The sequence below is a fragment of the Brassica napus genome, chromosome C4, assembly GCF_020379485.1.
Source record: "Brassica napus cultivar Da-Ae chromosome C4, Da-Ae, whole genome shotgun sequence".
Classification (NCBI taxonomy): Eukaryota; Viridiplantae; Streptophyta; class Magnoliopsida; order Brassicales; family Brassicaceae; genus Brassica; species Brassica napus.
This window is the reverse complement of record NC_063447.1, coordinates 47,327,488-47,355,420: the sequence shown is the minus strand read 5'-3', so window position 1 is coordinate 47,355,420 and position 27,933 is coordinate 47,327,488. Positions and strand designations below refer to the sequence as shown.

Here is a 27,933-nt window from a genome sequence, read left to right as displayed (position 1 = left end):
ATGCTACAACCAATGCGATGATATCATACCACATTTCCTTCATAAGGATATATATATATATGAATATATTCTACAAGCGTCGTAAGTACAGTAGTCCACTATGTACCCTCCGCAAAGCCACGGCCTAGTGCAGAAATCTCTGCACCCCGCAATCTCAAACAAGGCGGCCTAGTACAAACGTCTTTGTACCCCGCAAATCCCACGGCCTAGCATAGATATCTTTGTACCCCGCAATCTCAAACAATGCAGCCTAGTACAAACGTCTTTGTACCCCGCAAATCTCACGGCCTAGCGCAGACATTTCTGCGCCCCGCAATCTCAACACCTGGACTCAAATATATATATATATATATAACAGTGCTTAACATCAATCAATTCAATCAACCGTTGAATCCTCTATTATCCCATTTCTAGTTTAACAATTAATATCAATAATGAGCAAGCAAGACTCTCAAACAGACTCGATTCAAAGAGACGGATCCATGTTTCGAAACTAAACTTTCCATAATGGTAATACTAAACTAGCTCGGGATTTAACGGAGTAGCCCTCACCTTAGCAATGAAGAGAAGTGGTATATATAACCTCCAGCTGCTCAAATAGACTCCAAATCTGAAATCAGATCGAAATTTCGAGTCAGAACGCCTTTCGAACGGTTTAAAACGGATATTTACGGAAAAGTCAACCCGCTGGTCAAAGATTAATTATTTAATTAATTAATCAATTAATTAATTAATCCGGTTTTTACTAACCGATTTACAATTGATTTTAACCGACCGGTTTAACCTAACCGAATTGAAATCAATTTAAACCGGCTAACCGATTGGTTAACCGAGTCAACCGAGTTGGCTCGCTGAGTTGACTCGGCCGAGTTGACCAAGTCACCGGCGGAGCTTACCGGCGGCGAAGGTGGTGCGACGGTGGAGACGATTTCCGGCGGTGGCGCGTGGACGACATGCGCACAGTCGGCGAAACTTGCGGGGGCGCGTACGGCTTCGTCCGGACTCTGATTGAGGCGTTTTTGGTGGCTACGGATTCCTCTCGACGAGAAGAACACGATGATAGTCTTGGATTCACGAGATTCATCACGGTTAGAAAGTTATTGTCGATTTACTGAAACGGCCGAAACTTAACTCAAAAACATTGCGGTTTCCGATTACCTTTGGTTGCGGATGATGGTGGTGACGAGCTTGACGACGTCCTGGCGTGTGGTGGCTCCGGCGACAAGTTCAGGTGAGCTTTCTCCCTTCTTCTTCTTCTTCTCTCTCTCTCTTTCTTAATTTGTGAATTATAGAAGATGGAGATGGTGGGAAAGAAGGTGGAGATGGTAGAAAAGAAGGTGAAAATGGTGGGATTGGGGAAAGAAGTGGAGATGGTGGGATTGGGTCATTACAAATTTCTTTAAAGTTTGAACTAACAACATAGTATTATCAAAATAAAATTCCAAAGCAGACGAATAAAATATGAAAGTTTTCTTAGTTTAATAGTTAATCAAAAGTATCCATGAAAATAAAAACAAATACACTCTGTAATTTATTTATTATAATAGTTGTGGACCTGGTGACATATGGTTGTAATATTTTACAAAACATAACTTTTTTCTAAACATTATTTCTCTATTTAGTTTATTATAGGAAAGAACGAAAAACAGTCGCCTTAGTAAACTCACATTATGTGGATTACTTGGAAGAAGAGTCCAGTACGCGAACGGGAACAATGGGTATGGAATCCCACCACTCTTTCATTCTCCGGTTACTCTGATCGTTGCTCATGCGTTTCCCGATACTTGATGTCATTACAAAGCAGTATATTGTACCAAATATGATGACCAGCTTGAACGGTACCACCGCAAAGAAGCTTGCCAAAGCTAACATCGACGCCATCACCATGTTTGCATGCTATGATCCAAGAGGAGTAAGAGAGAATACAATTTCTAAATAACAAAAACTATTATCGAATTACATATATTATATGGTAGTTACCTTGGTAGCCTTGGATGTATATATGGATCGCAACTTCATGATTGTGATGTTGACATGTTGCATCAACTGGTGAAGTCTTATCAAGCCATATTGAGCCGACACAATGCTCTCGGTCACTGTTTGGTCAGATTCGGTGCTCACTCTTACCTCATCCTCCTTTTTTGTATGTACCCTCTTTTGTCTATTCTGAGCCATTTTAACCACCAACCATATTAAGCAAGCAGCTATACCCTTGCCAACCCACTCCCTGTAACATCAATTTGTCTTCAGCATTAATACCATATACTACAAACAATTAGAATTCTAGATTAGAAGTTACTTTAAACTCACTTGTAGACGATTAAAATTGTTATGGCTAGAACAAAAAGCGTACGAGAAGGCCTTTCCCAATAAAGCACTTCCTGGAACCATGGCACTGCGTCTTGCAATGGCCTCATCAACTCCTGCTAGATGCATCATTATCGTTAGTTCAATACACCATAAAACAACTATTCATATTTTTCTTTTTTTTCGCCACCAAAATATATAATATGATTTGCCAAATCATTTTAATTGCTATTGTTCACTATGCTAACCCATCACAAAAATCTTTCTTACCATAAGAACTGCCACACTTTCAGTAATCCCTTCTTCTTCGAGTTCAGTTGTTGTAGCTTTAGCCTTTTCAATCTCCCTTTCCTCTTCTCTTGTTTGATTTACTGCACTTTCAAGAGAAGTAAGCATTTCTTCTTTATGATCAGTCTCTTTAACTATTTCCTTGCACTGAGCTTCTCCTTCTTCTTTTAATATGTTACCAAGCTGATCCATGTTTATACTCCTCAATATGGAGCTAGCACTACACGGGTTTTTGGTAGCACCCACCTTTATACTAATCTCTGCGAGCTCTTCTAGTACAAAGTCTCCCTTGGGAACTTCCTCAAACAAACTGAATATTAAAAACTTTTTTGGATCAGGGGGAGAAATTCTCAGCATTTCACGGGCTGCATGCAACCGTATGATTCCCAATATTGTTCTGGAATGGACTTCCCATATTTGTGAGGGAGCTTGAACATTGTTTTTCTTCAAGAACTGGTGCATTAATGTTATCTCCTTTACAAGCATAAGCCAATGATCTCGTCTTGTTGAGCTTGTCATCTCGGGAAACTCCAAGACAATTCCATCCTCACTAAAAATCCATCACGTTAAATTGTAACAATACATATATATATATATGTAGCTTAACACTATTTTAAACCATCCTTATGCAGAAATACTTACAAGTCGGGAGACTCGTAGACAATGGCCTTGTCAAAAAGAGGGGCACCCCAGGGACCAGTGGAAATAGGCTTTGCGGAACTGGCACCGTCTTTTGTAAGATCTATCTTAAGAGCATCTTCATAGTTTATAATTCCCGCGGCTTCGAAGTATAGTCCATAGTTTGTCAAAGTAAGCCTACCTACAACGACATTTTGATAAGAAACTTAGCAGCCATATGACTCCTAAGTTGACATACATAACAAAATAAATAATAGTAAAACCAAACCAGGCCAGCTTGTTTCTTTAATGTGGCGAACCACTCTTTGTGAAGCCATTGTTCCTTCAACATGCAATATAATCTCATCATCCGCCAATTCGACCCCTTTAGGCTTTGCTTGCTTTTGCAAATGTTTCATACACCTTAATATACAAAAATTGTATGAATAATAAATCAAGTTGAAGCAATTTGAAAGAAAAGAAAGAAAAAAACTGAAAGAAAAGAAAATATGGTTCATACTGAGCCTAAAAGTCTAAAACCCAAATATATATATAAGAATAGTTACTTGAGTATTTCCTTGACAAACATATCGTAAGCTGGGAAGTGAAGTTGGTGGCCAGTTGGAGCGGTTAGAGTCTCAAACGTGTATCTTCCATTGATGACATCCACATGGAGAGGAATGATTGAGGCCAAATACACAAATGCATCTTCACCCACACTTGGTTCATGATCAGCCTAATCAATGCACGCGAAGCAAAGGTTGAAAAGTTGATCACCGTCAAGTTTCAACACACAAGAATTTGCTTACAAGAAGCGGCATGATGTCTGAATAAAAAAGAGAAATGTCGTCTTGCTCCGGTGATAAGGTTGCTTGAATCCTCTTGTCTTCACTCTCCTTACCTACTGCTTCCTTTGAACACAAGTAATAAAGTAAACATGCATTAACAAACTCCAAATCCAAGAAACCAAGTGATTCAGAGTGTCAATGTTTAAAAAATAGGTACCTGATGAGAATCGTTGTCATCAGCATCAGGTTGTTGCCAGGCCAGCATCATATCGAACGTGAGACGTGTAAAAGAACCATCTTTGATTCTCTCAGGTATGTTTTGATCACAAACCCGAGTAGCCACCTTTGAGTTGCAAAATTCTACAAACTTCTTGGAGTAAGTACCTTCGTTTCCAGGCTTCCATTGACATTCAAACTCTTCCACCATTTCATCAATGGTTAACCCTAGCTCCCTTCAACATCAATCATAACAAACCATAATCATAATAAACCGGTTCTATTTTTTTTTCTCTTAAAACGAAATCAATCCTTAACCTTGTATCAGTTAAATCAAAACACAGATCTGTAAATAAAATAGCTAGGGAGAGAAGAAGTATATACCGTGAGCATCTAAGAACGACGTCGTTAGCAATGGAGGATAAGTGCTTCATCTTGCTCATCGTCTTTCTTCCTCTAGTGATTTGTTTTTCTTTCCGCATTCGGTTTTGGTGACATTGATAGAAAAAAAAAGAACTCGTTCACTGGCAACGTCTTCATGTGCCACGTGGCATTCCCATGCAAATAGGCGTGAATTGAGAATCATAAACAAACCGATGTCGTTTCAAGTGAAAGTGCCGAAAATTTATATTTCAAATATGGGCCTTTAAGAATAAATGGGCCGAAAATCAGCCGATGCTCCTCTATATAAACGAGTATTGACGAAAAAAATAGTTTTCTTTGTGAGCAAGAATGGCGGAGGAGGCGATTCTAGGGTTCCTGCAGAACAACGATGAAATCGCACATTCAGGTTACTTCGCGGCCGAGCACAACCTCGATCACGAAGAAGTTAAAAACGTCATCAAGAGCTTACAGGCTTTTCGCTACATCGAAGCTAAGGTACCACCAGTTCGCTCGCTACAGGGTGAGGATTTAGTGATTTAAGCATTGTCGCTAATGGTGATGTGCGTGCAGGTGCTTAAACGGGAATTTTTCGATTTGACTGATGAAGGGAAGAAATATGCGGCTGAAGGGTCGCCGGAGTTTCACTTTTTCTCGGCTGTTCCCGAGGAAGGTACCATATCCATGGATGATCTACAGGTACGGTTGCAATTCATGCTTCTTCCAATTTGTTTTAGCTTCAATGTGTAAACTTTGTTGTTGTTGTCTTTGTTTGTAGAGAATGCTAGATCCTTTTGTATTCGATGTTGGAAGTAAACAAGCTCCAAAGAAAAAGTGGGTTGCAATGGGACAGCAAGTCTCTAGAACGGTGATTTGACTTCTTATTCTTTATAGTATTGAATTTGGTTAGTCTCTATCATAAGCTCTGAGTAGCCATCTATCTTTTTGTAGGTTCAACATGTTGAAGATAAAGTGAAGGAGATGCTTTTACAAATACAGCAAGGACTGGTTTGTTTCAGAACTATTATTGAGAATTCTAAACCAGATTTGTATAATTTATGGTGACTAAGTTGGTTTTTCTCACCTTCAGGAACTTGACCAAGAAACTCTCAAATCTCTCAAATACAGGAAACTCATCATATTGACAGAGTAACTAACAGCGCTTTTCATATTTTTTTAAATTGTTTTCTTTAGTGAGACATTATTTAACGCTTCCCTCTCTTCTTCTTAGGAAATGGAGTGGCTATTCTGAAGTAAAGAAAGGTCCCAACTATGCTCCCAAAAGGAGGAGTTTGGCCACTGATTTGACTCGAGAAAATCTACAAAAGTATGTTGTAGTACCACTCCTTTTGTTTTCGACTTGTTAATTATATTGTTGGTATAGTGCAAATAAGAAAATAAATCATGCAGTTGGCAAGAGTTAGATTTCAAGGAGTATAACGTCAATGCTAAGGGACAGCCTGTTGATTCTGGGCATCTCCACCCCCTTCTAAAGGTACACTCAAATGTAAAAACCGAGCTGTTGGATGTCTTTACTTCAAGCTCGGTGTCTGTTTTATATAACTCACAAAGAAATAAATTTTACTTGATGGTGGTTACCTTTTCTCTTGCTGAAGTTTGAAATAAATTTTACCTGCCTATTAATTTTCTTATTCTTGTTCGTTTCAGGTGCGGAAGCAGTTCAAAGACATATTTTGTCAGATGGGGTGAGACTTTTACCACGTTACTAGTATTTTTTTTCAATTTTTCTTCTACCGGGGAATAATGATTTTACGGCTGCAGGTTTGAAGAGATGCCAACAAACAACTTTGTTGAGAGCAGGTATCTAAATCTCTCTTTTTATACTATCAATCTATCAAAGCAACTCATGCAACTATCAGCCTTTTGGATATCTTAAGCTTTTTGTGAGACAGAGGGAATTCTCTATTTCTCACGAACCTTTTTTTTTTTCCTCTGCCCTGTAGCTTCTGGAATTTTGATGCACTGTTCCAACCGCAGCAGCACCCTGCTCGTGACTCTCATGACACCTTCTTTCTGAAAGGTTCAATGCTTGAATCCTCAGTCACTTAGTTTGTCTCTGGAAATATCTGAATGTTGTGAATATCTGATTCTAACTCTTAATGTTAATATGTGAATATTTGATTGTAGCTCCTTCGATGACAAGGGAATTACCAGAAGATTATGTTGCAAGGGTGAAACAAGTTCATGAGTCTGGTGGATATGGATCGCGAGGGTAACAACTTGTTTTCGATGCTTACTAGTAAGTATAGTCAACTATAATTTTTAATCTCCCATTTCAATTCTGTACAGGTATAATTGTGAGTGGAAAAGAGAGGAAGCAAACAAAAATCTTCTCCGTACCCACACAACGGCGGTGTCGTCTAGGATGCTTTATGCACTCGCAAAGGTCTGAGTAAATTTTTACCTCATTTCAAATTTTCAGTGAACGTGAAGCATTTACAAGCTGTGCAACATTGTTTCTGTACTCATTTGATCGCTCTTTTTTTTTGTAGGGACCATTCACTCCGAAGAAGTACTTTTCAATAGACCGTGTCTTCAGAAACGAGGCTGTTGACAAAACCCATCTGGCAGAGTTCCATCAGATTGAAGGTAATTACACTAGCTAATGCGTTTTAAACATTTTGTAGAATTTCGTAGTCAGAGAATCATTAAAATACGCACCGTTATTTCCTATTTAAAAGTTTCTCTCACTTTCGCTCAGGTGTGGTCTGTGATCGTGGTCTTACATTGGGTGATCTCATTGGTGTATTACAAGAATTCTTCTCTCGATTAGGTCAGTGCTTTTTTTTAATTATTTCTGCCATTTGCTCTTTAATTTTGATGCTTCAGAGTCACTTACTAGATTGTGCACGCACTTACAGGGATGTCCAATCTACGTTTCAAGCCTGCATACAACCCATACACTGAACCAAGCATGGAGATTTTCAGGTACATTCAAACAAACCATCATCTCTAAAAAGGCCCTAATAAAAGAAACAGACATTGAAGATAAAACAGACATTGAAGATAATGTGTCTTCTGCTTTTTACCAGCTACCATGCAGGACTAGAGAAATGGGTAGAGATTGGAAACTCTGGCATGTTCAGACCTGAAATGCTACAACCAATGGGTCTTCCAGAGGATGTTCGAGTCATTGCATGGGGTCTCTCTCTTGAAAGGTACAATAGAAAGATAAAGACATTCATTGACATGTTTTTTCTTTATCACAGAAAGTTTGCTGATATTCTTTTCTGGTTTTGCTTCATTAAACAGACCAACAATGATCTTATACAAATGTGACAACATCCGCGAGCTGTTTGGACACAAGGTACCAGATCTTACTTAATACAATATATCTGAAGAAAAGTAATAATAATTCTCATGTGTTATGGTATACACAGGTGGATCTTAAAAAAGTTAAAGAGAATCCCATCTGTCGCATTGGAATCGAATCAGCTTGATTTTGGATACATGCCTAAGTGCAGAATCTATGATCCTGTAAATTTTACTTTTGTTTTCGTATATTATCAGCTGAAGATTATATTAACTTGTTTTTATAAGACAATTAAAGAATGAATATATTCGTTTTAATATTGTAAGACTGATTCGCACATTCGATAAGTTTATAATTATGTGTTTAGTGTACAGCTTTCATTTTACGAACTATCTATTATTCTCAGAGTAGTAGTCGGAGAAAGTAACCTCCTCATCGAAGATGGTCTCACCCTTGAGAATCCAATCCTCAGAGTATCTCTTCTCTCCCCTTTGTCTCTCACCCTCCTCTCAGATTCTTCATCAGTACAAGCCAGCATGTACATGAGCTTCAAGTTAACTCTGTTGTCAACCATAATGGTGTGTTGCTACTTCAGGTCTTTTAACCACTGGTCGGATTTTCTTGTAGATGCTATTGGTTAGTACAGAAGGAAAGTTGACTAACATATTTCCAATTGCCCTCATTAAGAATACCCATGTCCTGGAAAAATCTAACCTTAAAACAAGCACAAGAGAATCTAAAGCTTAAGAGAAGCTTGGAGGGAGGAGTGATATTGGAGACAAACAGAGCAAAAGAGAAGATACAATGCATTATCCTTAAAAAACAGCAAAATGGTCCCATGGTCTAGCGGTTAGGACATTAGACTCTGAATCTAGTAACCCGAGTTCAATTCTCGGTGGGACCTTATTTTTTGCTTTCTGGCGGGCCTTGTTTCAAATCCTAATTTATCTTATTTGGGTCCAACAAGGATGGATAGCATAAGGTCATAACCACCGGTTGTCTAAACTGGTTGGTTTTGTTTTCTTGTTATATCTAATTGTGGTTACTTGGAGATGAACAAGATTTCATTTTGCTCGTATAATAGTAGCAGACTGGTTTTTGTTGTTATATCTAATTGTGGTTACTTGGAGATGAAATATATTCAACAAATAAGATTCGTAAGAATGCTACAGTGACGCAATAAAAAAATGGCCTAGGCCTAACCATGAAGCTGAAGAAATCTTCCATAAGAATAGTATAGCCTTTTGTAAACAGTGTGCTACTTCAAATTGTCTAATTGTGATTACTCGCAGAGGAGTTATTATATATGTAAACACACAGATAACCAAAGATGCATTTCAACAAGAAGTATCTATTTACAAAAGGCAGCTAAAAAGAAATCTACTCAAGGCTAAATCTGTAAAGAGTATCCACACTAATGCCACAAAGGTTAAGAAGGACGAGTTACTCTTTGAGGTGTCGGATGACAGACACTTTGCTTCATATATATTTTTCTCTCATCATATCAACAAGCTAAGATCCTTCACCTGCAAGTTCATGAAAACAAAACTAAGCCTTGAGAGTTAGAAGACAACGCCATTACTTATCACAGAGACACGTACCTGCAAGAAACCACATCTCAAGCATCATCAAAGAGTAACAGTTCGAGAAAGCTCAATGGAAGGCCACTTCCGGGATGTAAGCACCAGCGTGGTTGACTCGACATGCCCCCAAATATCATCTCCCTGTCTTTCCAAAGCGATCTCTACGCACCAAATCTCCTCGGTCCCGTGATGAAAACAAGGCCAGGGGTTACTACCGACCAGAATCACCAACTTCCCACCAAGATTCGCCATTTTGGAGTCATACCAAGAATCAAAAGGAGGCAAATCTCTCCTCAAATCTACACCACACACTGGCCTCCACCTCCTCTCCTTTGCCTTAGGATCATACACAACTATCGGATGCTTAAGAGAACACCCAGGATCAACGGTATACAACATATCATCGACCACACAAGACGACGCTTGCCACAAACTCCTCATCTCAACTCCGTCGTCCCATTCAACCAAAGCGCCCACAATGGGATCGAAAACCAAACAAGTAGTCGGATCCAGAACGAAGATCTTGTCGTCCATCACGGCGCATGTCACGAACTGTCCTTCCCAATGAGCGTGAGGCAAGACGCCAGGGACAACACGCCAACTCCGAGCCTTGACGTCAAAGACTTCGACCCAGTCGTCAGACTTCTTCCTGCAGCCTCCGATGACGTATATCTTCCCGCCGATTGCTCCAGCCACCGCGCGGCTGCGAGCCCTTCTCATGCTCGGGAAGGGCTGAGACGTCCGGAATCTGCAGTCTATGAGAGTCACGTTCGACGTGGCGTTTCCTCCGACGCTTCCACCGAGTACGTACATCTCTGTTCCGATCGTGGCGACGGCGCTCAGGAGCCTCGAAGGTAATGGTTCTTGGATCCTGCGCAAGGTTAAAGAAACGTTGTCTCGGTGGAGAGTGTACCAACTCGGGCTTTCGGAAGGAGGGAATCCGATGGAGGCGTAGAGAACTGGCTCTTCTTGCGGTTTCTTGTTTGCATCGCCGCCGCCGGGAATTTGAGCCATCGTCTTGTTAAGTCAGTCAGAAGCGAATGAGATACAGAAAGCTTTGGTTTTTGAAAAAGTTGTTGATCGCTTCGCTTCGCTTCTTGTGTATTTATTTACAAGGAAACCAACAAAGCTTTCATCTCTAAACCAAGATTTGTTTTGAAATCAAAACGTCAAAACAAACCGGTTTGTGTTGATTCATCTCTAAACCGACATAGTAGAGTAGAATGTTAGTGTACATACATACACAAAAGCACCAAAACATGGCTTATTCTGCAAGAGTTACCGGTTACAGCTTCTTAGCAACTCTGCTTCAAACTTGGATATCAAATATAATGATTTTAAAACAACTAATATGATATAACTGGATATCAGATGTTTTTTTTGTTTTTCACGAACTTAAATTGATATTAATGATCAAAGTAATCTTCTGCCATAGCAGAGTTTAAAAAAAGTTGGGACATAGTTATAAAAATGAAAAGTTGTATTTCCAGGTGTTGCTTGTTTCGCAAGCAAATCAAATGTTTGTTATTTAGTTTGATTGGCTGATAAATATATTTTATCATTTATTTGTTCTCGTGGCCTTCATACAAGAAAATGGGAGAGAAATGTTTCAGTCCGTTCAAACCAAGTATTGAAAAACTTGAAAACAACCCAGGACCTCGTAGTCCAGTGGTACTACCTCCTTGGGGAGGGGAGGTCGGCTGTTCGACTCGCGGGGAGGGGGAGGCGTGCCCAGGGCCTCTTGTGGGTACAGGCAAAAGCTGGCGCCGGGCCTAGGTGGGGGGCCGCAAGGTCAACACCTGGTTAATCAAAAAAAAAAAAAAAAAAAAAAAAAAAAAAAAAAAAAAAACTTGAAAACACGATGACATAGATCATCCGGAAATACCCTACCATAGCAATAAAAAAGTTTTGGTCACAAAAATAATTTACAAGGAGAAAAATGATCAAAATGTTTCATTAAAGAAGAAAATATACATTTATACCCCTATGATTAACTAATCCAAACCTTACGGTTTAGAGTTAAGAGGTGGAGATTTGAGATTGAAGTTTAAATTTTTATAAAATAAAAAATAAATATTAAAAATTTGAAAATAAAAAATTTAAAAATAGTTTCAAAAAGTATTTTCGAATTACAAAAAGAAAATTTGAAAAAAAAAAAATTCAAAACAAAAAAAATTCGAAAAAAATTTATAAAAAAGTTCGAATTTGAAAACATATAATCTAAAACTATTAAAAAGGATTTTTTTTTTAATTTTTTTTATATCTAGGGTATTAGTATCATTTTACCTATTAAATGAAACATTTTAGTCATTTTTCTCCTTGTGATCTATTTTTTTGACCAAAACTTGAAAATTGTCTATTTAGAAGAATTGCCCTATATTATTTGCTGTTGAATTTTTTCAACGTGTTAAAAGCATAAAACTTTGGATCCACAAGTATTCACCTTAATATTTTTGGTCACCTGTACAATAGCAAATTTATTTATTTCTTTAATTTCTTATATCAAAATTATTATGTACGTGTTCTACAAATAGAAATTAGTTTCATATGTTGGACATATCTGAAAATCTCTTTTATCATAAGTTTCTAAATAAAAATATGAAAAGTAGAAGAAAACATAAAAAAGAAAAAAAATGAAGTGGACTAGAGAGAATTATGAGGTGGAAGGTTAAAAATGAAAAAAATAGGCTGTTGAAAAAAATTCCAATCAATGTAAACTTACTGGTCAGCAAACCGAACCGTTGGTTAACTTGGAAAAAAACCATTGTGGATTGTCCTACATATATAATGGTTTTTGAGGTTTTAAATATTTTTCAAATCCAAACGAAGAAATCCAAAATTTAAAAATTCAAACAAAAACATAATAAATCCAAATCTAATTTCGAATAAATATCCAATATAGTCAAAAATCTTAAGAAATGCCTCAAATAGATATATAAAATATGAATAAATAACACAAACATTTAGTCTAATGTATATTTTTTGAGTATCGATCATAAATTTTTAAATTTATATGTTGAGTTTTTACACTTGTTCCTTTTTTTTGAACAAAACAATTGTTCCTTTTTGTTTTTGTTTTTATAATTTGAAAATGGCATTTTTTTCATTTAATTACGAACAAGTTTCTTTATGAAATTTAAACAGTGTCTTTACTCTCCTACGTTTCGAGAGTTTTGACTTTTGACAATTGCATTTTTATTTGATTATGAACAAGTTTGTCAGCCAGATCAAAAACCGTTTGCTCTGCTTTTTTCTCTAAACCAAGATTTCATTTTACTCATTTGGTAGAAGCACGTGGGATGTTTTTTGCATGTATGAAAGTGATTACTCGCAGATGAATTATATATAAAAGCAAACGAAAATAACTTAAAACATAGCAAACCATAGATGCATTTCAACAAGTTTTGGGAAGTATATATGTACAAAAGGCAGCTACAACAATGGTTACTCAAGAGTTTTAAGAAGGAAGAAGTTACTCTTGAGGTGTCAGATAACAGCTGCTTGTTTCATATATGCTCTCATACTGAAGCTGCTAAAACAGTAGATGCAATAAAAGAAGTTCCTTCACCTGCAAAGTTAATGAAACACACAACTAAGCCTTGAGACTTGAACTAATAATCCTTCACCTGCAAGCTCAGAATTTACCATAGTTATGTACCTGGAAGAACCCATCTCAAAGCATCATCATATGGTAAGAGTTCGAGAAAGCTCAATGGAAGGCCACTTCTGTGATGTAAGCACCAGCATAGTTGATTCAACACGCCCAAAAGTCTCATCTCCGTGTCTTTCCAAAGCAATCTCTACGCACCACACATCTTGTCTCCCGTAATGAAAAATAGGCCAGGGGTTATTACCTATCAAAATCAACAACTTCCCACCAAGATTCGCCATTTTGGAGTCATAGTAAGAGCTAAAAGGAAGCAAATCTCTCCTCAAATTTACACCATAAACTGGTTTCCACCTCTTCACCTTTGCCTTTGGATCATACACAACTATCGGATACTTGAGAGAACGCCCAGTATCAATTGTATACAACTTATTAGGCCTGCGATTTCGGTTTTCCAAAACCGAACCGAACCGAACCGATTTTTCGGTTTTCGGTTAACCGATTTTTCGGAAAGTAATTCCGATAATAACCGATAAATTTATCGGTTCGGTTCGGTTTGGAAATCGTTTTTTCGGAATCATGGAATTTTTGAAATTAACCGATTATATTTATAAAAGAGAATGAAAATCAGTTAATTCGGTTAATTACGGTTAATTTTGGTTAGTTTTGGTTTACGGTTATTTTAAAAAATCTGTTATTCGGTAATTTTGGTTCGTCGGTTCAATTCGGTTAATCGGTTAATATGTTAAAATTTCAGAAAATTAATCAAACACACAAAAAATTCCATTGTTAAAACTTCAAACCAAATACATCTATTTCCCAAACATCTACAATAGTTCATAAAACATTAAAACCTATTGAATCTAACTCTCTTTGCACGAAACACACATTCAAAAAGACAAAGAGTTATAGATTCAAGTGGTGGTTTTACCAAAAATAGAGAAAGGGAAACAAGGAAGCTTAAGTCCAAAAACAGAGAACAAGAGCCAAAAAAGGACAGGCCATCACCATGCTCACTCTCACAGTCCAACCTGCAATTTATTAAGGTACAAATCAGTTCAGACTTCAGAAGATACAAACTACAAAGTAAATAAAGAGACAAAACACTAAAGAAGATGACATTACCTCTAATTCTCAGCTTGTCTTGGTAGTTCCGGAGTCTCTACACAATGACAAATACAATTAGCACAAAATAAATCATAAATATTAACAGAAAAAGTGAAAGATTTTACCTAAAGACTCATGAAAATCCAATTCTTCAAACATCTGAACCAAACTTGCAAGCTTCTCGGCATGTATATTATTTCGAATCCATTGCTGTGTGCGTACGAGTGCTTCGATCATGTAGGGTGTAAGACAGCTTCAATATGGATCTAAAATCCTTCCACTAGTACTAAATGCCGACTCTGAAGCAACCGAAGAGACCTGGGTAGCGAGAACATCCTTCACCATATCTGATAGATCTGGATACTTAGCAGCATTACGACCCCACCATCCCAAAACATCAAATTCCCTTCCCATCCTGTCTGAGGTTCGTGGCACTGGTTTTTCCATCAGGTAAATATCAAGCTCGCTACTGCCTTCATCATTTGCAACCTCTGACTCCATCTCTGAGTACAAAGAATCCCTCCCCTCATACTCTTCATCATCATCAGAAATGTCAAACATGTTACAAGTCTCATGTTCGACATTCTCACTATTGTTACCAGCACTACTATCTCCTTGAGATTGTGGGCGCATCTTTACTGCATACTCCTCATACAGATCTTTCAGCAAAGTCCTAATTGAGCTTCTAAGATGGGTACTCTTGACACTGTCCTTACCGTAGAGTTTATCAAAGCAAATGCAAGCAAACTGCATCTTGTTTCTTGGATCAAACACGCTTGCAATGATGATAAGTGGATTCATGTTGATAAGGCCATCCCAATATTTCTCAAACTTGTTCCTCATCTCCCTTGCTTGAATCTGAAGAAGTCCATCTCTGCTGTTGCTCAAACTGATGAGGTTTCTCTAGATGACAACAATCTCACTATAACATATAGTTGAAGTGACTGTCTTGGATGCTGAAAACGCCAATGTGCAACCAAAAAAGAGCTTGAGAAACTTCACTAACCTCTGCACTTCATCCCACCCGTGAGAAGTTGGAGGTCCAACCCTCTTATGTCCAGTCTCTTCTTCTTCGTTGAAGTAATCATTGTACAACATATCTTCTGCTAGAAGCTTCTCAAACGCAACCCTAAACTTCAACGCAGCACACAGCATCAGATATGTTGAGTTCCACCTTGTAGTACAGTCCAAAGACAAGCTTCCTCTACTAACTTTTCCTGTGAGGACCCTCAACTGAAACGATTGTAGCCGTGGACCAGATGATCTTACATACTTAACTGCATTCCTGATAGCCACCAAACTTTCTTTCACCTCAGCTAAACCGTCCCTCACTATCAAGTTTAATATGTGGGCACAGCAGCGCATATGCATCAACGCCCCATTCCTAACTAAAGCATCTGGTCCTACTTGCTTAAATGCTTCTGTAAACAGTCGTATTGCCTTATCATTCCCCTTGGCGTTGTCTACTGTCACTGTGAACACCTTTTTGATTCCCCAATCCTCAAGACAGTGACTCAGATATTCAGCTATCGTTTCTCCTTTATGGTCTGTCACTGGTTTAAAGTTAATAATCCTCTTCTGCATAGTCCAGTTTCTGTCAATCCAGTGAGCTGTCACAACCATGTAGCTGCAAGAGGTTGTAGGAGCAACCCATATATCTGTGGTTAGAGAGACCCTTTTCTGCTCAGAACTGAACAATTCTCTCTCTTTCAAGAACATCCCAAAAATGTCCTTTGTTGCTGTTTTCCTACAATGAACCGTGTACATAGGCAACACGTTCTTACAGAAACGCCTAAACCCTTCAGATTCCACAAAAGCAAACGGTAACTCATTCAACACAATCATCTCATTGACAGATCTCCTAAACAGGGTAGCATCATACTTCACTGCAGTTACTACAGCACTACTATCACCACCTAGGATTGTCTGGCCCCCACTAGACTTAAAGAGTTCATGCAACTTACAGCGAGATATGTGATTTTTCATGGCACTTGTTCCACTCTTCTTAGAGTCGCAGCCTATATCTTGACCACAATATCGACAGTTAGCTATGCTCGGGTCATCTTCCCTCTGAATAAAGTGTTGCCACACTTCTGCTCTGTGAACTTGTTTCTTCTTTGTAGGTGGAGACAGTTCGGTACTTGATATCTCTGAAGCCGGCCTTTTCTTTCCACCAGCTTGAGATTCATGTCCTTCTCCAGGTTGATCATCATCAATGTATCTTCACAAGCAGACATCTACATCAAGGAAAAAAAATAAGACAATGAGATACAAAATCAAACCATCATTCAACATTCAACACAAAATTGATCTAAAAACTGAAACCATGTTCTACAAAATCGACAGACATGTACATGAAGAAAAAGAAATCTAGTTTATAGAGCTTCTGACACAGTGAGACACTTAAATCAAACCATTATTCAACACTAATCATAAAACTCATATCGATTTTGACTTTAATCCCTAAATGCTAAATGTTTCAAAATCGATCTGAAACAGAAACCTAATCTACAAAATCAACAAACAATCCGTGGTAATAGATAGAGAGAAAGTGAAATCGAAAATATCTTAAGTGAAAAACCCCTAAATCCCAAAATCGAAATACAAACCCTAATCCCAACCCAAATCATAAACAGAAAGAAGATGAAGATTGAAGAAGAACTAACCTTTTTAATCGATCGGTTCGAGAGAAATAGATTTGAGTTTAAAGATTAGATAGAAAGGATTATGTTTTCTATCTGCTTAGTAAAAGGTTAGCCGACCATTGAGCTTAAGAGAAGTATTTATATCTAGGTTTAATGATTCTCGGGTTTCCGATTGGTTACTCTTAACCGAACCGAACTGAGGGAATAACCGAACTATATATAAATCTCTGCCGAACGGTTTCCTCCCCGTAACCGAACAATAACCGAAATGTCAAAATGTCGGTTCTGTTGGTTCGGAATCGCAGGCCTACAACTTATCATCAACCATACACGACGACGCTTGCCACAGACTCATAAGCTCGCCTCCATCGTCCCACTCGACCAAAGCACCTACACTGGGATCGAAAACCAAACAAGTAGCACTCGGGTCCAAAACGAAAATCTTACTGTCCGTCACGGCACTTGTCACGAACTGTCCTTCCCAATGAGCACGTGGCAAGACAGCTGGCATATCGCGCCAAGCTTGAGTCTTTACGTCAAAGGCTTCGACCCAATCATCAGACTTCTTCCTGCAACCTCCGATGACGTACACCTTACCGTCGATGGCTCCGGCCACCGCCCGGCTGCGAGTCCTCTTCATGCTCGGGAGCGAGCGGCTCGTGTGGAACCTGCAGTCGATGAGGTTCACGTCCGACGTGGGGTTTCCGCCGACGCTTCCGCCGAGAACGTGCATCTCCGTTCCGACTGTGGCGACGGCGCTCAGGAGGCGGGAAGGGAGTGATGCGATCTTGCGGAGGCGGAAAGAAACGTGGTCGCGGTGGAGAGTGTGCCAGCTCGGGGTTTCGGAGGAAGGGAATCCGATGGAGGCGTAGAGAACGGGTTTGGTGACGCCGAGGGTGGAGCGTCTTTGGTAGAGCTCCGGGGAACGGAGGATGCGGCGGAAGGATTTGGAGGCGAGAGAGAGGTTCGGGTAATGACGTCTCGGGGTGATTGCGAGGCAATGCTCGGTGAGGTCGTATGGAATATGCGCGAAGCTTGTCTTTACTTCTTCTTCTTCTTCTTCTTGCGGTTTCTTGTTCCGATCACCTCCGGGCATTTGAGCCAACGTCTTGTGAAAGAGAGCGAGCGTAATTCGGTTTTTGAACTTGTGTTTATAAGGAAATCATCAAACCACCGGTTTGGATCTTTCATCTCTAAACCAAGGATTCATTTTGATCATATAATTTGTATTAAGTATATGCAACATTTGATTAATCGGCTAAAATCCCCAATATATTAATTGAGAAGCATTTTTTAAAATGTAACTTCAATTTTGTATTAATTAAAAAATACTTTTTGTTTATGTGGTACATCTAAATGCCTTCTAAATCTTTTTTCTAAGAATTCTAGAGCACCTAATATAAACTATAGTTTAATCTAAAGTTGTCCCGTTTTTCCATAATTATATAACACTAGAGAACATTATATTAACCTAAAATATAAGAAGTATGTATTCTTTCCTTAAATAAAAGTTATGTAATTACCTAATATGATTTACATATATATGACAATTAATGATTATGAATAATAAAGATTTAATAACAATTTTTACATTCTTCTTCATTTTTGTTTAATTTTATATTATTAAAATAAAATAGACAATCACATTAACTATATAATAAAAAATTAGATTTTTTCTTATATGTTATATTTTGAATTTTTTAAAATGACTTTAAATTACAAAAACGAGGAAACCTTATATGTTACATTTTTTTTAAATGACTTTAAAATACAAAAATGAGGACACCTTATATGTTATATTTTTCTTATATGTTATATTTTTCTTATATGTTATATTTTGAATTTTTTAAAACGACTTTAAATTACAAAAATGTAAGTTTTCCTTAACTATACGACTAAAAACATTAAAATGACATCTATCAATTCGATGGTTGATTTGAAAACTTTCAAAACCATATGGAAGATAAAGTTAAAATAATTCAACTGTGGAAACAATACTGTTCACTTCTTTCAAGAATGTGTTCGATGAAAAAAATAAAGTTTTTATATCATAATTTGTTTAATGTCCACTAGAGAACATTATATTAAACTAAAATATAAAAAGTATGTATTTTTTCCTTAAATAAAAACTACGAAATTACCTAATATGATTTACATATATATGGCAATTAATGATTATGAATAATAAAGATTTGATAACAATTTTTGCATCCTTCTTCATTTTTGTTTAATTTTATATTATTAAAAAAATATAAACAATAACATTAACCATATAATAAAAATTTAGATTTTTTCTTATATGTTATATTTTGAATTTTTTAAAATGACTTTAAATTACAAAAATAAGGAAACCTTATACGTTATATTTTTTTTTAAACGACTTTAAAATACAAAAATGAGGACATCTTATATGTTATATTTTTCTTATATGTTAGATTTTTTGTTATATGTTATATTTTGAATTTTTTAAAACGACTTTAAATTACAAAAATGTAAGTTTTGCTTAAGTATACGACTAAAAACATTAAAATGACATGTATCAATTCGATGGTTGATTTGAAAGCTTTCAAAACCATATGGAAGATAAAAGTCAAAATAATTCAATTGTAGAAACAATACTGTTCACTTTTTCAAGAATGTATTCGATTGAAAAAATAAGGCTTTTATGTTATAATTTGTTTAATGTCCAATCCGAACAAACCATGATATATTAATTATAGTTTTGTTTCATAATTTTTAATAAAAGTTGATCCGATCCATCGGAAAGAAATTATATAATAACAAAAAAATATTGTATATGTATAAATAAAATAATCAAATATATAAAAGAAACTATCGATAATATATACAAATAAACTCATCCTGGGCAAGCCGCAAGTCTTACCCTAGTTTCATTAGTAAAACAAGTATGCTCACATTTCGTATGTCTGGATAATGGGTAGGCATAAAATTAAAACCCCACCGGTTTGTGTTGATTTATCGCTAAACCAAGATTTCATTTTGATCATAGAGTAAAAAGAAAATGTTATTGCATATGCACAGATAAAAACCCCAAAACATGGCCGCTAGTTATTAGTCTGGGGTTCTTAGCTCATGATTTGACACTTTTTTTTTTTTTTTCTTACACTTTTCGGCTAAGAACCGGTTCTTATTATATCTCTTATTTAAGAGCCGGTTCTTAACTTTTCTTAGTTAAAAGCTAAGAAACGGTTATTAACCGAAGCTAAGAACCCACCATGATTAACCTCAGTCTCTTAACTGGGGTTCTTAGCTTCGGATAAGAGATATAAGAACCGTCTCTTAAGTAAGAGATATAAGAGCACCTCCAATGGGGGGTTCTACCCATTGGAGTTCTAAAAATGAATATGTGTGTATGTATGTATTGTATATGTGTATGTAGTTGTGGGATCCACTAAATAGTGTAGAACCCCTATCCAAAGATTCTAAAAATTTTGTTTTTAGAACCTTTGGGTAGGGGTTCTACAGTATTTAGTGGACCCCACAACTACATACATATATACAATATATACATACACACATATTCATTTTTAGAACTTCAATGGGTAGAACCTCCCATTGGAGGTGCTCTAAGAACCGTCTCTTAAATAAGAGATATAAAAACCATAAGAACCGTCTCTTAAATAAGAGATATAAGAACCATCTCTTAGCCGAAAAATGCAAAAAAAGATCAACTCATGAATTAAAACCTCCAGCTAAGAGACTGGAGTTAATCATGCTCTAAGAACCCGGATTAATCATGTTCTAGCTTCTTAGCAACTCTGCTTCCAACTTGGCTCTCAGATCATTTACATGCACGTTCATGAAAGTCTAACTAAGCCTTGATGCTAGAGCGAACATGCCTCAAGTCAACATCAGAATTGATCATCAATAGACCGTGGAATCACTTTCACTGTCATAGATGAAATAATATAGATAGAGGTGTGAGATAACGCAGACAACATAGTTTATAACGCAGATTAAGGTTCTGATCCGTAATGGCGTCGGTTCTTTCCGTCAACATTTTTTTTTGCATTTCTACGATCTAATAACTAATTTTGGGCTATGGTTCGGCCCAATTATAGCGCAGTTGTAGTTGTGTAACCGAAAACAATCCGATACTACGATACAAACTAGGCCTGGGCAAAATAACCGGAACCGAAGAACCGAACCGGAACCGAACCGAAATACCCGAAACCGGAACCGGACCAATACCTTCAAATACCCGAACGGTTCCTATATTTTTATATCCGAAATAACCGAACCGAACCGGAACCGAACCGAGAACCGAACGGGTACCCGAATATATAAAAATATTAATTATATATACATATAACATCATTAAATATATATTTTAAATTTAAAATTCTATTAAAAGTATCTGAAAATAGTTTATGATAACTAAATTATTATAAAGTATCTAAACTACCCGAAAGTATCCGAAAGTATCCGGATAGTTTTATCCGAAATATCCAAAGTAATCCAAAATATCCAAAATTTTTATGTAAATCATCTTAATTATTTGATATTTTACCTTAAATAACCGATATTTTATCCAAATTATCCGAAATACCCGAATTACCCGAACTATCCGAACCCGAACCGGATCCAAATGAGAACCGAACTTTTTCCGGATATTTTCCGGTTCCTACATTTACTATCCGAACCGAACCGAACCCGAAACTATCCGAACCGAACCGAACCGAAAGTAGGTCAAGTACTAAATGGATCTTCTAGCCCCTATCCGAACTACCCAAAACCCGAAATACCCGAACCGAATCGAACCGATACCCAAAATGCTCAGGCCTATTACAAACGTTAAGGGGGTAAATATGTCATTCCGAATAACAAGATATTTTTCTCCCAGTGGGATATTTTTCTCGAGACAAGTGAACGAAAAATATCTTTATCTCTCTCTTTCCATCTGCGCATCAAACAAAAAAGTGTCACGTGATGTGTCCCCAACAACTCCCATTTTTAAACCAACTCCTTAACCATAGTTAACCGATGTCCCTCTAAACCCGACCCAACCCTAGAAAATATCTTAACCTTGGGTTAAAATATCACAGCCCACACTATTATTAATAGAGTCTTCGTCTCCTCCATTTCATCACACATCCTTCTCTTCACTGTAAACGTTTTATCTCAATGGCGGCCCCTGATGTTGAGTACCGGTGCTTCGTTGGAGGTCTAGCATGGGCCACCGATGAGAGGTCTCTCGAGACCGCCTTCTCTAAGTTCGGCGAACTTGTTGATTCCAAGGTCCGTTACACGCAGAGATCAGACTACCCGATGATCTGATCCTCGACGGATATGTTCCGATCTGTGTTTCTCTGTTACTTGATTCGAAATTACTGTTACTATGTTCTTTGTTACTGTTACTTGCTTTTCCTCTTAATCGGTACGTTCATCTTCCCGCTACCATGAGCCTGGAGATCGTTCGGTTTTACATTGATTTTTGCAAAATTTATGTGAATGCTTTTGTTCTTATAAGTTGGGTTTGTTTGCTGATTTGGTTATGTTATTCTTTTTGTGAACAGATCATTAACGATCGTGAGACCGGAAGATCAAGGGGGTTTGGGTTCGTCACTTTCAAGGATGAGCAATCCATGAAGGACGCCATCGAAGGGATGAACGGGCAGGATCTCGATGGTCGCAGCATCACTGTGAACGAAGCTCAGTCCCGTGGAAGCGGCGGCGGCGGAGGTGGCCGTGGGGGTGGGGGTGGATACCGCGGTGGTGGTGGTGGTGGTGGCTACGGAGGTGGCGGTGGTGGTTACGGAGGCGGAAGACGGGAGGGTGGATACAGTGGCGGTGGAGGTGGCTACTCCTCGAGAGGAGGTGGTGGCGGAGGATACGGTGGAGGTGGCAGACGTGAGGGTGGGGGATACGGAGGTGGTGATGGAGGATACGGAGGGGGCGGCGGCGGTGGTGGTTGGTAATTAGATTAGGTGTGAGACCGTTCCGTTTCTGGGTCGGGTTTATGTTTCTCTGTGTTATGATGATGTTTGGTTCTGCTGTCTGGTTTCTGGTTTGTGCTATTTTGGATTGTAACAGTTCGTGATTAGGTATCTAATATCTGGAAACGCAATGTTAAATCATTTTTCTCTCTTCTTGGGTTTTCGCGAGTTATGCTTAATATCTGAACCATACTTGTCGAAACGCTCAATCACTCTATTATACGCACTTTTCTCGCAGCTAGTACAACGCATTTAGAGCCGCTCATTCGTCGTTCCACTATAAACATTTTAATTTTTGTTCCCCAATAATGTTATGGTGAAGTTCCTGATAGAAATGAAACTTGAACAGAATGTAAATATCTGCACTACCAAGGTTACCAACCGACCACTTGTAAGAAGGAACCCAAGTTAAATAACAGATGTTTCTTTTTAAACCAAAGAATGTTTCAAACTCGTATAATTTACAAGCTAAGATTTCTCTTTTGGTCAACTATAATACACGTAGATAAAGAGATCAACACTACAGAAAATAAAAAGTGATCAACCGATAGGTCCAATACTTAATATGAGTGAAATTAGGCATTTCTATTCTTTGTGGCCCTATAATAACTGCTGTGGGCCTTATCAATAATTTAATGTAGGGCGGCTTAGCTTAGCTCTTTTCTACACCCATACTTTAGATGATGTGTTACTTCCCAGTATTATTGACACACAATTCACCATAATATGTTTCCTACCAACGTATTCCACCATGTATATCCCCTTGAATCCTATGATGAATGAATATAGTTTTTTCTTACAAAAAGCTCTAATCTCGAGAAGAGCAAGACTAAAAACAAATGTACTAGTCTTGATGTACTAGATGATGTGTTACTTCCCAGTATTATTGACACACAATTCACCATAATATGTTTCCTACCAACGTATTCCACCATGTATATCCCCTTGAATCCTATGATGAATGAATATAGTTTTTTCTTACAAAAAGCTCTAATCTCGGGAAGAGCAAGACTAAAAACAAATGTACTAGTCTTGATGTAATTTCTGGGAAAATTGTATTGTGTCCAAGAGCTATAGGTTTGGGCTACTCACATGTCGAAGAACATGGCCCATGCATAAGATTACAAAATCCAGTGTTTTACCACGGGTTCACAGTGCACATTGATTTGTTATATCAGATTAAATTTTCATTTTTCGCCGCAAAGGTGTTCTTCATCATTAACAAAGATTGGGTTCGGGTATACATCCCAAATAAAACCGTTTTGCTTCGAAGAAATCAAATATAGTGATTTTGTACCCGTCGTATAATGTTTAGGTTTGGATACGGTCGGTTTCTACTGGCAATACGGGGTGTGCACGTGGCCCCCGCTTAACACTATTATGAGCCCTGGATCAATTTTTTTTATCCTTTAAATTTTATATTCATATAAATTATAATGTTTAAAATATTTTTAAAATTTAATCAGTAATATTTTGTATGTTTTGTGATGGAAATAAAAATATATACATATCATATTTTTTTGGTCCTTTTTAATTTTATTTATCATAAATTTTATTTTTTTTGTATAAAAATATAGATTTATAAAAAAAATTGAAACCATTTATTATACGGGAGATATGAGATTGGGTCCGGGACAGCCGCACCGTCTGTCTCCCCTAATTAACCGGTCCCCTAATTAACCGGCCATGGGTGTGCACAAGTCTACATGTCATTTTTAGTATACTTAGTAATTGAAATTTGGACTTGTATTTGGTTTGTTAAAAACAAGTAATTCCAATTTTAAATACCTGGTGACATTGGCATACTTACAAACTAGTCTCACTACTTTTTTTTTTGAAATACTTACTAATTATTTGTGAACTATTTATTTGAGAAATTGTAAATTATTTGATAACTATTTATATATTTTAGCTACTTCAATTTATACATGAGTTTGAAAAAGTCTAGTTAGTTAGAATTTCAAACTAAACAATTCTCTTATTTTGTGAAGAATCTTTTATTGCTTGTCATATGTTTTAAGTCGACGTAAGATAACATTAAAAAGAAATAGAGAAAGGTTTTCATCCAATAACATTATGTATACAATAACCTTTATCATATAATTGAGTTATTCTACCATAATTTAGAGTTTTTGTTGAAGAGTATAAACGGGTAACAAACCAACAACGCTAAATAGCATTTTTTATTTTAATATTTGATACTTGTCTGTACTTACAAATAATTGAAACAAAATGACTTAATACTCTTCTTGGACAAGACGGATACTCAATTTTGCGGACCGAGTACGGACCAAGTAGCGAATACGGAACGAGTAGCAAGGAACTGTGTCCACCCTTTAGTTCAGTTATAGAGTTTTTGGAACCATTTAATATCTAAATAATATATATTTTTATTTTGATACATATATCTATATATAATAGCAAATCCTTTTTAATCTAACTGATGACATCATCATTTTTTTATAGGAAAAAAATCAAAATCTAATGGTGAAATTTGTGCCTATGATATAATCTAATGGTTAGGATTTTGTTTAAGAACAAAAGTATGACATACTAGATTCAAAGCGACGTCTTCGTCACACCAAGTCATATCTCTTCAAAGGCGCCCCTTAGTAAATTGCCGGATTTTTCTCATACCCCTCATTAATCATCTTAAGAGTGCGTCTTTACAAAATGTTATATATCAAAGAGATTGTATACGTTGTCACATTTATTTGAGGGTTTCTTCCATTCTCTCCTTGCTTCTTATCTCTCTCCCTGGTTTTTTAATCTCTTTTCTTCGTTGCCATCTGTTTCCGATGATGTTCTTCCTCTAACCCTCTCCTTTTAAGACAATTTGACTTTGTATTCTGTCTCTGTTGAGTGTCTGATGAACTTATTGCCCTGTTAAATTTCAGCAGTTTCCGATCTAAATCTCCACAAATACTTTTCCTGATGAGTTTTTGGTGATTTTGCTAACTTTTTGTTTCCAATAAATTCATTTTTTTTGTTTTACGTTGAGTTACCCCTGTTGAGTTTTCCGATCCATTTCTCTGCAATTACTCAGATTACTGTCTCTGTTAAGTTTCTAATTCTTCCCATTCAGAATATTGATAGAAACCACAATTCAATACAAGTCATTTTGTCTATCATAAAATCTCTTTGTAAAATTTGTAAGATCAGACAAATGTAGTTGTAACTACTAATTGGAGCCATATCAGTTTGAAAGGTGCCTTCTGGCTATTATATGTCATTTAAATTGCACGTGTATACCAACGTTCTCCTGAAGAAAAATGCCAAAGTTGGTGACTGAGTTCCATGTTAACTATGGAGCGCTAACCAGCATGGCCTTTAGGAATGCAAGTTCCTACCATCATGGACTTGGAAAGCTGTCTCATGGAGCTTAGATGAGGAGAAAGCTGTCTCATGTAATTGGAAAGCAATACTGAACCTGCGACATATTGCTGCTCAGTTTATCTACTCAAGACTTGGAAATGGACAACGAGTAAGTGTCTAGTGGGACTCATGGAACTCATTAGGGCCACTCATCATCACATCTGGAAACAGCCACTGTATCAAAAGCTTGTGATCAGAGAAAATGGCTAATACGTGGAGCTCGCTCTGCTGCAGCCGAAGATCTTTAGGTACATCATATAATACCTCTTCCTTCACTGTGACCATTGGAGGATGAGTACTGCTGGCTGGTGATTGATATCGAGTACCCCTATTGGGAGGTTCGTAGGGACAGAGAAGACAAGCAGCCATGGACCCAACACGTTTGGTTTAAGGGTGCCGTACCTAGACATGCGTTCAATTTCTGGATTTGTTGCTTTGATCGCCTTCCAACACGAGCGCGGATTGCATCATGGGGTTTACAAACATCACTGTCATGCTGCCTATGTGGCTCTTTTAATGAAACTCGTGACCACCTGCTGCTACGTTGTGAATTCAGTAAGAAATTGTTGAACTTGGCTCTTCGCCGACGTGGACAACCTCAAATCCCTTTCCATACGTGAGATGCTTTCTCGGCTTGGATTTTTCTGAGAGATAATCTCACGCCAAGGAAACTGAATGGGTTAGTCTCTGAAGCTGTGATTTACAGTCTCAGGACAGAATTAAACAGAAGACTCCATGGCGCCAACACGTTAACATTTAACAACAGTAACAATCTTCAAGCCGTTGGGCAGATTCATCAGAAACGGCACCCTTGCAAACCGGAATTGGAAAGTTTTCTGCAACCTGATGCAGGCGTGGCTCACGTACGAGTGATGTCAATCATTTATTTAATCATTGGACTTGGATGGTTAGTAAGGGACAACCAAGGGAAACACTTGGGATCAGGTTTTGCACAACTTGGAAGAGTCTAGTCAGTATTGGAAGGAGAAGCAACCAGTTTCTTATATGCCTTACAGCATGGATTCATGGGTAGAGAAGAGGGTGGTTCGAAGGCGATAATCATTCTCTCTGTACAATAATCAATCAAAAGAAGAATAGAGAATCTCATGTGTGATATTAAACAAAAGTAAAAAGTACAGTATATTATACAAATATTTAAAAATAAAGAAATTTATAAAATCTTATAATTTTATTTACAATAAACATGCTTTTTCCGGCCAAAGGATTTTATTAATAATTTTATTTACCAAAAACATCCTCCTTGAATTTCTAAGATTGTCTATCTAACAATTGAGTATTTTGAAACTTAATAAGGTAAATATTTTAAAACTTTTAAATGATAATATAATTAAAATCTAACTAAATGTGGTGATGTTAATGATAAAATAACACTTTAAAATAACTATAAAATATAATACTTTAGTTATTGCATTAAATTATAAAATATATCTCTAAATTGCAAATTTACATTTAAAACTAATATATTGTAAGTTTTACTTCCATGCATGCCAATACACAAATTTGGTTCTTATTTTCCGGTTAGAATATAGGGGAAATCACTTTTAATTTTTCTTGTATCATCATTCTCTATAGGAGATTTTTTGATTAAATATTTTAGATTAATTTATTTTAAATATGGATTACTTACGTATGTTGTAACGCATATCTCTAAATTGCAAATTTACATTTAAAACTAATATATTATAAGTTTTATTTCCATGCATGCCAATACACAAATTTGGTTCTTATTGTCTGAAAGCTCTCTCGATTATGTAAACAGAAAAAGA

The 27,933-nt window shown here is 37.1% G+C and overlaps 3 protein-coding genes, 1 non-coding gene and 1 pseudogene across 4 annotated transcripts; 3 read left to right on the top strand and 2 right to left on the bottom strand.

Annotated features, from left to right (window-relative positions):
- Positions 1–1,508: 1,508 nt before the first annotated feature.
- LOC106420737 lies at positions 1,509–4,818 on the bottom strand (annotated as a pseudogene).
- A 107-nt stretch (positions 4,819–4,925) lies between these two features.
- Positions 4,926–8,243, top strand: LOC106420610 (phenylalanine--tRNA ligase alpha subunit, cytoplasmic). The gene is made up of 18 exons (XM_013861468.3): positions 4,926–5,096; positions 5,172–5,297; positions 5,377–5,466; positions 5,550–5,606; positions 5,689–5,747; positions 5,830–5,925; positions 6,009–6,093; positions 6,267–6,304; positions 6,381–6,419; positions 6,563–6,639; positions 6,747–6,831; positions 6,909–7,005; positions 7,112–7,208; positions 7,321–7,392; positions 7,481–7,547; positions 7,652–7,777; positions 7,872–7,926; positions 8,000–8,243. The coding sequence occupies exons 1-18, from the start codon at positions 4,950–4,952 to the stop codon at positions 8,057–8,059; spliced, it is 1,473 nt and encodes a 490-aa protein (XP_013716922.1). The 5' UTR covers positions 4,926–4,949; the 3' UTR covers positions 8,060–8,243.
- A 461-nt stretch (positions 8,244–8,704) lies between these two features.
- On the top strand, positions 8,705–8,776 carry TRNAQ-CUG. Its single transcript has one exon. It is a non-coding gene; the product is annotated as a tRNA-Gln (tRNA).
- Positions 8,777–9,168: 392 nt separating this feature from the next.
- LOC106420769 (putative F-box/kelch-repeat protein At2g29810) lies at positions 9,169–10,544 on the bottom strand. Its single transcript, XM_013861614.3, has 2 exons — positions 9,474–10,544; positions 9,169–9,398 (listed from the first exon to the last, which is right to left on the bottom strand). Exon 1 carries the CDS (start codon positions 10,467–10,469, stop codon positions 9,501–9,503), a length of 969 nt encoding a protein of 322 aa, XP_013717068.2. The 5' UTR covers positions 10,470–10,544; the 3' UTR covers positions 9,169–9,398; positions 9,474–9,500.
- Positions 10,545–21,812: 11,268 nt separating this feature from the next.
- On the top strand, positions 21,813–22,924 carry LOC106420770 (glycine-rich RNA-binding protein GRP2A-like). Its single transcript, XM_048756287.1, has 2 exons — positions 21,813–22,073; positions 22,352–22,924. Exons 1-2 carry the CDS (start codon positions 21,960–21,962, stop codon positions 22,751–22,753), a joined length of 516 nt encoding a protein of 171 aa, XP_048612244.1. The 5' UTR covers positions 21,813–21,959; the 3' UTR covers positions 22,754–22,924.
- Positions 22,925–27,933: the final 5,009 nt, after the last annotated feature.